Source organism: Mustelus asterias, chromosome 5, assembly GCF_964213995.1.
Source record: "Mustelus asterias chromosome 5, sMusAst1.hap1.1, whole genome shotgun sequence".
Taxonomy (NCBI): domain Eukaryota; kingdom Metazoa; phylum Chordata; class Chondrichthyes; order Carcharhiniformes; family Triakidae; genus Mustelus; species Mustelus asterias.
The window spans coordinates 30,681,437-30,695,083 of record NC_135805.1 but is presented as its reverse complement, the minus strand read 5'-3'; the positions used below and the strand labels follow the sequence as shown (position 1 = coordinate 30,695,083).

Genomic DNA, 13,647 nt, shown 5'->3' with positions numbered 1-13,647 from the left:
GCAGCTGTGTGTGGGGGGCTGCTGGCCTCTGTACAGTTTCTTATTAACAAATACCTTCCAATGAAGTTTGTGAAAGTGCATGATTACACTATTATAAAAGGAAGAGATGAGCAATGAGATTCTTAAATCAAACAACTGGGGTGGGAGCAGAATTTCCCCATCAAATCCCCTTCACATTTACTGTAAATATTTTCCTCCCCGATTATGGACTCCACAAATAAGGGAAATAGGGCTTTCCTATTCTCTCCAACTAGACCCTTCAATTGGGTCACTTCAGGGCAATTGAATACAAATAAGTGAGGAAGTAATATTTCAATTGTGCAGTGTATTGGTCAGACCCAATATGGAATAGAGTGCAGTTTTAGACACCGAATCTCAGGATATAGATATATCCTTGGGAAGGTACAGCAGAGACACTTTCCGTAACTTGTAGTCCAATTCTGGCAAAGGTTTGAACTCATATTTCACAAAATAAATGCCCACATTCATTCAGTACATTTAAACAAATGCAAGTTCTGTTTTAGAAAGTATAAAATCAATGAAAATAACCTTTTGCTTCCGTTCTTTCCTCTTATCTTCAGTGTCCTGAAGCATTTTCTCTTTCCACAGATCAAAGAAATACGATGGATTTGTGTAGAATTTTAAGCCATCTTTACCATCATCTCTGCAGCAACACAACATTCACAGTTAATATCAGAATAACTTATTTAACACCAATCGGAAAAATGTGACATTTAAGCCAGACATTAGGCAGCCATTTGGAATAGGCTATTAGGATTTTATAGCTCCAAGTTTGCTTTCCCTCATGGAACTATTGGGATATACAGCATTTGAGGCAGCCAATCAGCTCATTGTTTATATGCTGGCTGCCTGGCCCATCTTTTCAGGCAGAGTGTTCCAGATTCCCACTATCCTCTGGGTGAAAGATTACCTCCTCAAATCCCCTCCAAACCTGCTGTTAATCTTTTTCTCCCGATTATGGACTCCACAAATAAAGGAAAAAGGGCTTTCTTAATCTCTCCAACTAGACCCTTCAATTTTAAACACTTTAATTAGGTCTTGAGGGCAATTGAATACAAATAAGTGAGGAAGTAATGTTTCAATTGTGCAGTGATTGGTCAGACCCCATATGGAGTAGAGTGCAGTTTTGGGCACCGAACCTCAAGATATATCTTTGGGAAGGTACAGTAGAACGTTACCAGGGCCTAAATTAAGATGACAGATTGCACAAGCTTGGCTTGTATTACCTTAAGAGTTGATGGCAGAAAGATGATCTAATGGAGAAATTCGAAATGTACAATTTTGTCAGTACAGAGAAGTTATTCCCTCTGGTGAGAATCCAGATCAAGGGGTTGTAATCTTAAAGTTAGAACCAGACCATTTAGAAACAAAGTTAAGTAATTTGCCAAAAGGTGGTGACATTTAGAACTTTCTCCCAAAACACGAGATGGGTCAACTGAAATGTTTAAGACCAGTAGAACTAATTCCTGTTAGACAAGAGATCAAAGATTATGAAGCAATGGTGTGTAAATGGAACGGTGATCAGCTATGATTCAATTGAATGGTGGAATAGGGACTGAATTGCCTATTCCTGTATTCATAATCTCGGTGACATTTGTTATGGCAATTGGTACATTTAGCATTGGACAGATTAATTATTGTGGTTCAGTTTCCCCAATATCTGGATCCTAGCGCTACATCTGTCAGCCCCAACAACTGGAGCACTAATATGGGTATTGAGAAAAGATAGATCAGGCTTGGCTGTGATGTCTTTGTTAAGTTTATTAGTCACAAGTAAGGCTTACATTAACCCCGCAATGAAGTCACTGTGAAATGGTGGCCCAATAACATCAATATTCAAACAAAGAACAAAGAAAATTACAGCACAGGAACAGGCCCTTCGGCCCTCCAAGCCTGCACCGACCATGCTGCCTGACTGAACTAAAACCCCCTACACTTCTGGGAACCATATCCCTCTATTCCCATCTCATTCATGTACTTGTGAAGACGCCCCTTAAAAGTCACTACCGTATCCGCTTCCACTACCTCCCCCAGCAACGAGTTCCAGGCACCCACCACTCTGTAAAAAATCTGCCTCGTACACCTCTTTTAAAACTTGCCCCCTAAACCTATGCCCCTTAGTAATGGACTCTTCCACCCTGGGAAAAAGCTTCTGACTATCCACCCTGTCCATGCCCCTCAATCTTGTAGACTTCTATCAGGTCTCCCCTCAACCTCCGTTGCTCCAGTGAGAACAAACCAAGATTCTCCAACCTCTCCTCATAGCTAATGCCCTCTATACCAGGCAACATCCTGGTAAATCTCTGTACCGTCTCCAAAGCCTCCACATCCTTCTGGTAGTGTGGCGACCAGAATTGAACACTATATTCCAAGTGCGGCCTCACTAAGGTTCTAGAAAGCGTTACCATGACTTGCCAATTTTTAGACTCAATACCCCGGCCGATGAAGGCAAGCATGCCGTATGCCTTCTTGACTACCTTCTCCACCTGCATTGCCACTTTCAGTGATCTGTGTACCTGATCTCTTTGCCTATCAATACCCCAAAGGGTTCTGCCATTTACTGTATATTTCCTATCTGTATTAGACCTTCCAAAATGCATTACGTCACATTTGTCCAGATTAAACTCCATCTGCCATCTCTCCGCCCAACTCTCCAACTGATCTATATCCTGCTATATCCTCTGATGGTCCTCATCTCTATCCGCAAATCCACCAACCTTTGTGTCGTCCGCAAACTTAATCAATCCAGTTACATTTTCCTCCAAATCATTTATATATATATTGCAAACAGCAAAGGTCCCAGCACTGATCCCTGAGGAACACCACTTGTGACAGCCCTCCATTCATAAACGCACCCTTCCACTGCTACCCTCTGTCTTCTTTGACAGAGGCAGTTTTGTATCCACCTTGCCAGCTCATCTCTGATCCCATGCGACTTCACCTTCTGCACCAGTCTGCCATGAGGGACCTTGTCAAAGGCCTTACTGAAGTCCATGTAGACAACATCCACTGCCCGGCCCTCCTCAATCATCTTCGTCACTTCCTCGAAAAACTCGATCAAGTTAGTGAGGCACGACCTCCCCTTCACAAAATCATGTTGCCTCTCATTAATACGTCCACTTATTTCCAAGTGGGAATAAATCCTGTCTCGAAGAATCCTCTCCAATAATTTCCCTACCACTGATGTAAGGCTCACCGGCCTGTAATTACCTGGATTATTCTTGCTACCCTTCTTAAACAAAGGAACAGCATTGGCTATTCTCCAATCCTCTGGGACCTCCCCTGTAGTCATGATGTGGAGATGCCGGCGTTGGACCGGGGTAAACACAGTAAGAAGTCTCACAACACCAGGTTAAAGTCTAACAGGTTTATTTGGTAGCAAAAGCCACTAGCTTTCGGAGCGCTGCCCCTTCGTCAGGTGAGTGGGGGTTCTGTTCACAAACAGGGCATAAAAAGACAAACTCAATTTACAAGATAATGGTTGGAATGCGAATCTTTACAGGGAATCCAGTCTTAAAAGGTACAGACAATGTGAGTGGAGAGAGCGTTAAGCACAGGTTAAAGAACATAGAACATAGAACATTACAGCGCAGAACAGGCCCTTCGGCCCACGATGTTGCACCGACCAGTTAAAAAAAAACTGTGACCCTCCAACCTAAACCAATTTCTTTTCGTCCATGAACCTATCTACGGATCTCTTAAACGCCCCCAAACTAGGCGCATTTACTACTGATGCTGGCAGGGCATTCCAATCCCTCACCACCCTCTGGGTAAAGAACCTACCCCTGACATCGGTTCTATAACTACCCCCCCTCAATTTAAAGCCATGCCCCCTCGTGCTGGATTTCTCCATCAGAGGAAAAAGGCTATCACTATCCACCCTATCTAAACCTCTAATCATCTTATATGTTTCAATAAGATCCCCTCTTAGCCGCCGCCTTTCCAGCGAAAACAATCCCAAATCCCTCAGCCTCTCCTCATAGGATCTCCCCTCCATACCAGGCAACATCCTGGTAAACCTCCTCTGCACCCTCTCCAAAGCCTCCACATCCTTCCTGTAATGTGGGGACCAGAACTGCACACAGTACTCCAAGTGCGGCCGCACCAGAGTTGTGTACAGTTGCAACATAACGCTACGACTCCTAAATTCAATCCCCCTACCAATAAACGCCAAGACACCATATGCCTTCTTAACAACCTTATCTACTTGATTCCCAACTTTCAGGGATCTATGCACACATACACCTAGATCCCTCTGCTCCTCCACACTATTCAAAGTCCTCCCGTTAGCCCTATACTCAACACATCTGTTATTCCTACCAAAGTGAATTACCTCACACTTCTCCGCATTAAACTCCATCCGCCACCTCTCGGCCCAACTTTGCAACCTGTCTAAGTCTTCCTGCAAACTACGACACCCTTCCTCACTGTCTACCACACCACCGACTTTGGTGTCATCAGCAAATTTGCTAATCCACCCAACTATACCCTCATCCAGATCATTAATAAATATTACAAACAGCAGTGGCCCCAAAACAGATCCCTGAGGTACACCACTTGTAACCGCACTCCATGATGAATATTTACTATCAACCACCACCCTCTGTTTCCTATCCGCTAGCCAATTCCTGATCCAATTTCCTAGATCACCCCCAATCCCATACATCTGCATTTTCTGCAGAAGCCTACCATGGTGAACCTTATCAAACGCCTTACTAAAATCCATATATACCACGTCCACTGCCTTGCCCCCATCCACCTCCTTGGTCACTTTCTCAAAAAACTCAATAAGGTTAGTAAGGCACGACCTACCTGCCACAAAACCATGCTGACTATCACCTATCAATTCATTACTCTCCAAATAACTATAAATCCTATCCCTTATAATTTTTTCCAACATCTTGCCGACAACAGAAGTGAGACTCACCGGTCTATAATTCCCGGGGAAGTCTCTGTTCCCCTTCTTAAACAATGGGACAACATTCGCTAACCTCCAATCTTCTGGTACTATACCAGAGGCCAACGACGACCTGAAGATCAGAGCCAGAGGCTCTGCAATCACTTCTCTTGCCTCCCAGAGAATCCTTGGATAAATCCCATCCGGACCAGGGGATTTATCTATTTTCAGACCCTCCAGAATATCCTGCACATCCTCCTTATCAACTGTAATACTGTCTATTCTACTCCCTTGCAACCCAGTGTCCTCCTCAGCTATATTCATGTCCCCTTGCGTGAACACCGAAGAGAAATATTGGTTCAATGCTTCACCAATCTCCTCCGGTTCCACACATAACTTCCCTCTGCCATCTATAACTGGCCCTAAACTTGCCCTAACCAACCTTCTGTTCTTGACATACCTATAGAACGCCTTAGGATTCTCTTTAACCCTATCCGCCAAAGTCTTCTCATGTCCCCTTTTAGCCCTTCTAAGCTCGCTCTTCAACTCCCTCTTAGCCAATCTAAAGCTTTCTAGTGCACTACCCGAGTGCTCACGTCTCATCCGAACATAAGCCTCCTTTTTCTTTTTAACCAACAAAGAAACTTTTTTGGTGCACCACGGTTCCCTAGCCCTACCAATTCCTCCTTGCCTGACAGGGACATACCTATCACAGACTCGCAGTAGCTGCTCCTTGAAAAAACTCCACATGTCGGACGTTCCCAGTCCCTGTAATCTCCTAGTCCAACCTATGTTTCCTAATTCTCTCCTAATAGCCTCATAATTACCCTTCCCCCAGCTAAAACCACTGGCCCGAGGTTCATGCCTATCCCTTTCCATCATTAAGGTGAACGTAACCGAATTGTGGTCACTATCACCAAAATGCACACCAACTTCCAAGTCTAGCACCTGGTCTGGCTCATTTCCCAGCACCAGATCCAATATAGCCTCACCTCTAGTTGGCCTGTCTACATACTGAGTCAAAAAACCTTCCTGCACGCTTTGAACAAAAACTGACCCCTCTAACGAGCTAGAGCTATAACAATTCCAGTCAATATTAGTCAAGTTAAAATCCCCCATAACAATTGCCCTATTACTTTCACTCCTAAGCAGGATTGACTCCGCAATCCTTTCCTCAACCTCTCTAGAACTTTTAGGAGGTCTATAAAAGACTCCCAACAGGGTGACCTCTCCTCTCCTATTTCTAATCTCCGCCCATACTACCTCAACAGATAAGTCCTCATCAAACCTCCTCTCTGACACTGTGATACAATCTCTGACCAATAATGCTACCCCTCCCCCTCTTCTACCTCCTTCCCTACTTCGACTAAAACATTTGAACCCCGGGACCTGCAGCATCCATTCCTGCCCCTGCTCTATCCATGTCTCTGAAATAGCCACAACATCGAAGTCCCAGGTACTGATCCACGCTGCAAGTTCACCCACTTTATTGCGAATACTCCTGGCATTGAAGTATACACATTTCAAACCCTGCTCCACCCCACCTCTGCAATGCCGTGCATTGCAGTCCCCATCCATGCATCCCTCACTTTCAGCCCCACTACTCAGGATCCCTCCCCCCCCCCCGAATCAGTTTAAACCTCCCTGCATGGCCTTAGCAAATTTACCCCCCAGGATATTGGTCCCCTTCTGATTAAGGTGTAGACCATCCTTCTCATAGAGATGTGTATTGTCTCCAGCCAGGACAGTTAGTGAGAGTTTGCAAGTCCAGGCAAGTCGTGGGGGTTACAGATAGTGTGACATGAACCCAAGATCCCAGGTGAGGCCGTCCTCATGTGTGCGGAACTTGGCTATCAGTCTCTGCTCAGCGACTCTGCGCTGTCGTGTCGTGAAGACCGCCTTGGAGAACGCTTACCCGAAGATCAGAGGCCGAATGCCCGTGACCGCTGAAGTGTTCCCCAACAGGAAGAGAACACTCTTGCCTGGTGATTGTCGAGCGGTGTTCATTCATCCGTTGTCTTAGCGTCTGCATGGTCTCCCCAATGTACCATGCCTCGGGACATTCTTTCCTGCAGTGTATCAGGTAGACAACATTGGCCGAGTTGCAAGAGTATGTAGCGTGTACCTGGTGGATGGTGTTCTCACGTGAGATGATGGCATCCGTGTCGATGATACGGTTCATCTTGCAGAGGTTGCTGTGGCAGGGTTGTGTGGTGTCGTGGTCACTGTTCTCCTGAAGGCTGGGTAGTTTGCTGCGGACAATGGTCTGTTTGAAGTTGTCCGGTTGTTTGAAGGCAAGAAGTGGGGGTGTGGGGATGGCCTTGGCGAGATGTTCGTCTTCATCAATGACATGTTGAAGACTCCGGAGAAGATGTCGTAGCTTCTCCGCTCCGGGGAAGTACTGGACGACGAAGGGTACGCTGTCCACCGTGTCCGTCTTCTGAGGAGGTCGGTGCGGTTTTTCGCCATGGCGCGTCGGAACTGTCGATCGATGAGTCGAGCGCCATATCCTGTTTTTATGCGGGCATCTTTCAGCGTCTGGAGGTGTCTGTTGCGATCCTCCTCATCCGAGCAGATCCTGTGTATACGGAGGGCTTGTCATAGTCCAGTACTTCCCCGGAGCGGAGAAGCTACAACATTTTTTCCGGAGCCTTTAACATGTCATTGATGAAGACGAATATCTCGCCAAGGCCATCCTCACACCCCCATTTCTTGCCTTCAAACAACCGCACAACCTCAAACAGACCATTGTCTGCAGCAAACTACCCAGCCTTCAGGAGAATAGTGACCACGACACCACACAACCCTGCCACAGCAACCTCTGCAAGACGTGCCGGATCATCGACACAGATGCCATCATCTCACGTGAGAACACCATCCACCAGGTACACGGTACATACTCTTGCAACTCGGCCAACATTGTCTACCTGATACGCTGCAGGAAAGGATGTCCCGAGGCATGGTACATTGGGGAGACCATGAAGACGCTAAGACAACGGCTGAAGGAACACCACTCGACAATCACCAGGCAAGAGTGTTCTCTTCCTGTTGGGGAACACTTCAGCGGTCACGGGCATTCGGCTTCTGATCTTCGGGTAAGCGTTCTCCAAGGCGGCCTTCACGACACACGACTGAGCAGAGTCGTGAGCAGAGACTGATAGCCAAGTTCCGCACACATGAGGACGGCCTCGATCGGGATCTTGGGTTCATGTCACACTATCTGTAACCCCCACACTTGCCTGGACTTGCAAAATCTCACTAACTGTCCTGTCTGGAGACAATACACATCTCTTTAACCTGTGCTTAACGCTCTCTCCATTCACATTGTCTGTACCTTTAAGACTTGATTACCTGTAAAGATTCGCATTCCAATCATTATTTTGTAAATTGAGTTTGTGTCTTTATATGCCCTGTTTGTGAACAGAACTCCCACTCACCTGACGAAGGAGCAGCGCTCCGAAAGCTAGTGGCTTTTGCTACCAAATAAACCTGTTGCACTTTAACCTGGTGTTGAGAGACTTCTTACTGTGGCCTCCCCTGTAGCCAGTGAGAATACAAAGATTTCTCTCAAGGCCCCAGCAATTTCCTCTCTTGCCTCTCTCAGTATTCTGGGGAATATCCCATCAGGCCCTGGAGACTTGTCTACCTTGATGTTTCTCAAGAACCCCAATACCACCTCCTTTTTGATCTCAACATGACTCAAGCTATCTACACATCCTTTCCCAGACTCATCATCCACCAAGTCTTTCTTTGGTGAATACTGACGGAAAGTACTCATTTAATACCTCGCCCATTTCCTCTGATTCCACACATAGATTCCCTCCCTTGTCCTTGAGTGGGCCAATCCTCTCCCTGGCTACCCTCTCGCTCTTTATATGTGTGTAAAAAGCCATAGGATTTTCCTTAATCCTGCTGGCCAATGCTTTTTCATGACCCCTTTCAGCTCTTCTTACTCCTCGCTTAAGTTTCTTCCTACTTTCCTTGTATTCCACACTTGCTTCGTGTGTTCCCAGCCTCCTAGCTTTGACAAATGCTTCCTTTTTCTCTTTGACTAGGCTCACAATATCTCTCGTTATCCAAGGTTCCCAAAACTTGCCATACTTATCCTTCATCCTTACAGGAATGTGCCAGTCCTGAATCCCTATCAACTTACACTTGGAAGCCTCCCACTTATCAGATATTGATTTGCCCTCAAACATCTGCCCCCAATCTACATTCTTCAGTTCCTGCCTAATATTGTTGTAATTAGCCTTCCCCCAATTTAGCACCTTAACTTGAGGACTATACTTATCTTTATCCATCAGTACCTTAAAGCTTACTGAATTGTGGTCACTGTTCCCGAACTGCTCCCCTACTGAAACATCGACCACCTGGCCGGGCTCATTCCCCAATACCAGGTCCAGTATGGCCCCTTCCCTAGTTGGACTATCTACATAGTGTTTCAGGAAGCCTTCCTGGATGCTCCTTACAAACTCTGCACCATCCACGCCCCTAGCACGAAGTGAGTCCCAGTCAATATAGGGGAAATTAAAATCTCCCAACATAACAACCCTGTTACTTTTACACCTTGCCAAAATCTGCCTACACATCTGTTCCTCAATCTCCTATTCCTGAGCTCTACCCACATTGCCTCACTGTATGAGCCCTCTGAGGTGTCCTTCTGGAGTACAGCTGTGATATTCTCCTTAACCAGTAGTGCAACTCCCCCACCACTTTTACATCCCCCTCTAGCACGCCTGAAACATCTCTATCCTGGAATGTTAAGCTGCCAATCCTGTCCTTCCTTTAACCAAGTCTCTGCAATGGTAACTACATCATAGTTTCTAGTACTAATCCAAGCTCCAAGTTCATCTGCCTTAACTGTTACACTTCTCGCATTGAAACAAATGCACTTCAGTCCACCAGACCCTCTCTGATTTGCAATCCCACCCTGCCTGCTGTTTCTCCGAGTCTTACTGGCCCTGCTCTCTCATTCCCCTTCAGCTAATTCACCTTTGCTTTGGGTCCCACCCCCCTGCCAAACTAGTTTAAATCCTCCCGTGTGACACTAGCAAACCTCCCGGCCAGAATATCTGTGCCCCTCCAGTTTAGATGCAACCCGTCCTTCTTGTACAGGTCCAATCTGCCCCGCAAGAGACCCCAATGGTCCAGATATCTGAAACCCTCCCTCCTACACTAGCTGTTTAGCCATGTGTTGAGCTGCACTATCTGCCTATTCCTAGCCTCACTAGCACGTGGCACAGGGAGTAATCCTGAGATTACAACCCGAGAAGCCCTGCTTTTTAAACTTTCTACCGAACTCCCTAAACTGCTGCTGCAGGACCTCATCACTCTTCCTGCCTATGTCGTTAGTACCAATATGTACCACGACCTCTGGCTGCTCACCCTCTCCCTTCAGAATGTTTTCTGTCCGTTCAGAGATATCCTGGTCCCTGGCACCAGGGAGGCAACATACCATCCTGGAGTCTCTTTCATGTCCACAGAAACGCCTATCTGTACCCCTAACTATAGAGTCCCCTATAAGTATTGCTCTAGTCCTCTTTGTCCCTCCCTGCTTAACAGAGCCAGCCGTGGTACCACTGCTTTGGCTGCTGCTGCTGGTATTCCCTGATAGCCCATCTCCCCCAATAGTATCCAAAATGGTATACTTGCTAGAGAGAGGGATGACCTAATTCCTAGATGATTATTTGACCAAGGTACTCGAGGTTGGTCAGTATCTGCAGAACTGTATCCAATAAGAAGGGGAGGAACTCAAAGAAAATTGAGGGAGAAAACTTTACTGGGGGGAAAAAACCATCTTGGACCAATGTACCATAAAATTTAAATAAATGGAGAGACAATATCTTTCCCAAACCAAGATGGCCAAAGAAAATTATAAAGTTGATGTAAAAGATAAGAGCAAATGTCAGTGAAAACCTGGCTTCCTGGTTGGGCCACCTGCTCAGCACAAACAAACTTATGCAATTGTGGAGTCAACTGCTTCCTTGGTCACTTTCTGCCATCTAGTGGCTTAAATGCAATTCTAACAAGACAATACTGCATTCCACAGATCTCGCATTTTTAGCACATCGGAATTTGTTTCCACGGTCACAGAATCATTACAGGACAGGAGGCGGCCATTTGACCCATTGTCTGCACACTGGCTCTACAAATAAGCAATTCACCTGGTGCCAATATACAGCCTGAACAGCGAGATATTTGTACAAAAAACACCCAAACATTGTCTAATGTTCCTCATTCTTTAAGTGTAGTTCACTTTCTGTACATGTCCTGCAAAGAGTAGAGTTCAACTGTAGAAATGCAACTAACGCAGCAAGGTCAGACCCTTGCTGATTTAGGATTAGAAAGATAGAGTCATAAAATAGCACGTGCGCTTACTTAGCTGGAGAATTGGATAGGGCGGGGGCATACCATGCAAAGGTCCGTTGACCTTGGGTGGGAATTTCTGGTCTAGGGATGAGCTCGGTCAGAAAATCCCACCCATGGTGTCCATAATCCTTGCAAATAAATGCAGTGCAGAGAGTTACTTTATTTTGAGAGTTAGAACTACAATTAATTTAAAAGCATAGGGAGCCTGGGAAGGTTCCATCGTCATGTAGATGGGTGGAGAGGTTCTAGGGTTCCAATTTATGTGTGCTTGCTGTGGCGAGTGGGCGGGGCACAGTGAGCATTCTGCAGCAGGTGAAAAGGCCATACCGAAAAATATTTTGCTGTTGGCAGGCACCAGGTAGTGTTGACGTTAGCTGACTTTAGAAACATAGAAAATAGCAGCAGGAGACGACCATATGGCCCATCGAGCCTGCTCCACTATTCATTATCATGAACAATTGGCAGCTTCATTTTCCTCTCCACTCACCATATTCCTTAATTCTGAGAAATTGAAAATCTGCCTATCCCAGCCTTAAGTGTATTCAACAACAAAGCATCTACAGCCCTTTAGGACCCAGAAGCAGCCTTGGGAGTCATGTGCAGCTTCGTGTAGCTGGAAAGATTGGAGATTGTTGAAATCCAGATGTAGTACCAGTCCAGTAAAGCCAGCCGCCTATTAAAAATTTGAAATTGTACAAGTGGAGGCTGCAGTGCAGACTTGGAAATCCTGGAGAACAAAGTCTCTGAAGACAAGATTGCAACCCTGGGTGATGTGCAGTCATTGAGGCAGTTTAACTTGGTACAGCTTTGAGTGAATTCAGAGGCTTGCTCTTTGAAATTTATGTTTGGAATCCCTTGTGAAAAGTGGAGTTTCAACAAGATTGGTTGACTCAATATTTACTGACATCTGGTTGAGTTGCTGTGAAATCTGTTGGATCTGTGGGATCTGCCTTAGTCACATTTGCTATTTGTACAGGGTGATGTGTTCAACCACAATTTGCTGTTAATTCACATGGTTGTCATATTAACCCTGCATGTTAGAATAAAATATAGATATTGTAAATTTATTTTTGTTCAAACTCAGAATCTTGTGGCTTTATTCTCTTAGCAAACTTATTAAAAACTTGGATATCTGGGCTAGAATCAGACAAGTTAGATACCTTCCAGTCTAACAATGAAACTTGTATAAAGTGGTTCTCCGACTTCTTTCAGTAACCCATGGTGTACGCTCACATGGTTCATGGACTAATCACCAATTTTCTCAGAATGAGATAGATAACTGTAGAAGTGGTTTCTAATGTTTGTACCATGTTCTCCACTAGTACACTCTCACTTTGCAAAAACTGATCTAGATTATTTAGTACTTTCTTGAACATTTTTCTACCCTCTAACCTTTCAGTGCTGTTTCCAGTCAAGAATTGCTGGATACCAAAACTGTACCCACCACTCAAGTCTTGCAGTCAACACACTGTTCATTTCAAAAGCCAAACAAACAATTTGTGGAAGAATCAGATTGAAAATGCAGGGTTAAGAAGTTAAATCAAAGACAAGCGAAATACACCAAGAGGACCATTTATTTTGAATCAGATCAAAATTCTTTTTTCTTCGTAGATGTACTTCAGTTGTGACGTGGAGAATACTGGTAAGGTTTCCCAAGTTACCATAGTTTCCCCAAGGGCATAAGAGGCAGCTACATATGTGAGGCTAGAATCATATTCAAGGTAGACTAGATAGGCTGACAGGTTTATTTCTTTAAAGGGCATTAATGAACCAGTTAGATTTTTACAACAATCCAGGAAATCAATTGGTGAGCCATTTCTCAACTTGCCGTGTGAAATTTGGCTGTCAGTCCAGTACAATAACCAATATGGCATTGAATAATATAAAAAGCTTCTCAAATCACGTCAACCTGAAATCAATAACTGAAAAATAGGTTAGGAAGGGATCATTAAAAATATCTGGTTTCAGCTTTGAGACAGTCAAATTGTGCACTGGTTATCAATTAATCTCAATGCTCCAATATTATAATGGTCCTCTTCCTTATTCAAAACTCCAATATTATACTAGCCCTCTTCCTTGTATCAGTAATTGGGGCCAGGAAATGAGAAAGGAATATGCAATGCATATTTAGTACTCAAGTACATAATCAGATACCCAGGATCGGAATCTATTTTGCTGGTTTCCTGTCTTTACCTTCAGCTGTATGAGCAAGTTGCCTTTTAGAGAATATTAATTGTGTTGCCTTTCAAGGTTCATCTCCATTTCTCTGGAGCATCAGCAAAGTGATGGAAGGTACTACCAATAGTTCCATCAAGCAACACCTCCCCAGCAATGACCTGCTCATTGGCCCTCAGTTTGGT

The 13,647-nt window shown here is 44.9% G+C and overlaps 1 protein-coding gene across 3 annotated transcripts in view; it reads right to left on the bottom strand.

Moving 5' to 3' along the window:
* wasf1 (WASP family member 1) overlaps window positions 1-13,647 on the bottom strand; it is a 128,027-nt gene that overhangs the window by 19,045 nt on the left and 95,335 nt on the right. For all 3 annotated transcript variants that reach the window (XM_078212335.1, XM_078212336.1, XM_078212337.1), the window contains exon 5: window positions 550-664. In XM_078212335.1, coding sequence (XP_078068461.1) covers window positions 550-664 — 115 coding nt within the window. The remainder of the gene's footprint in view (window positions 1-549; window positions 665-13,647) is intronic.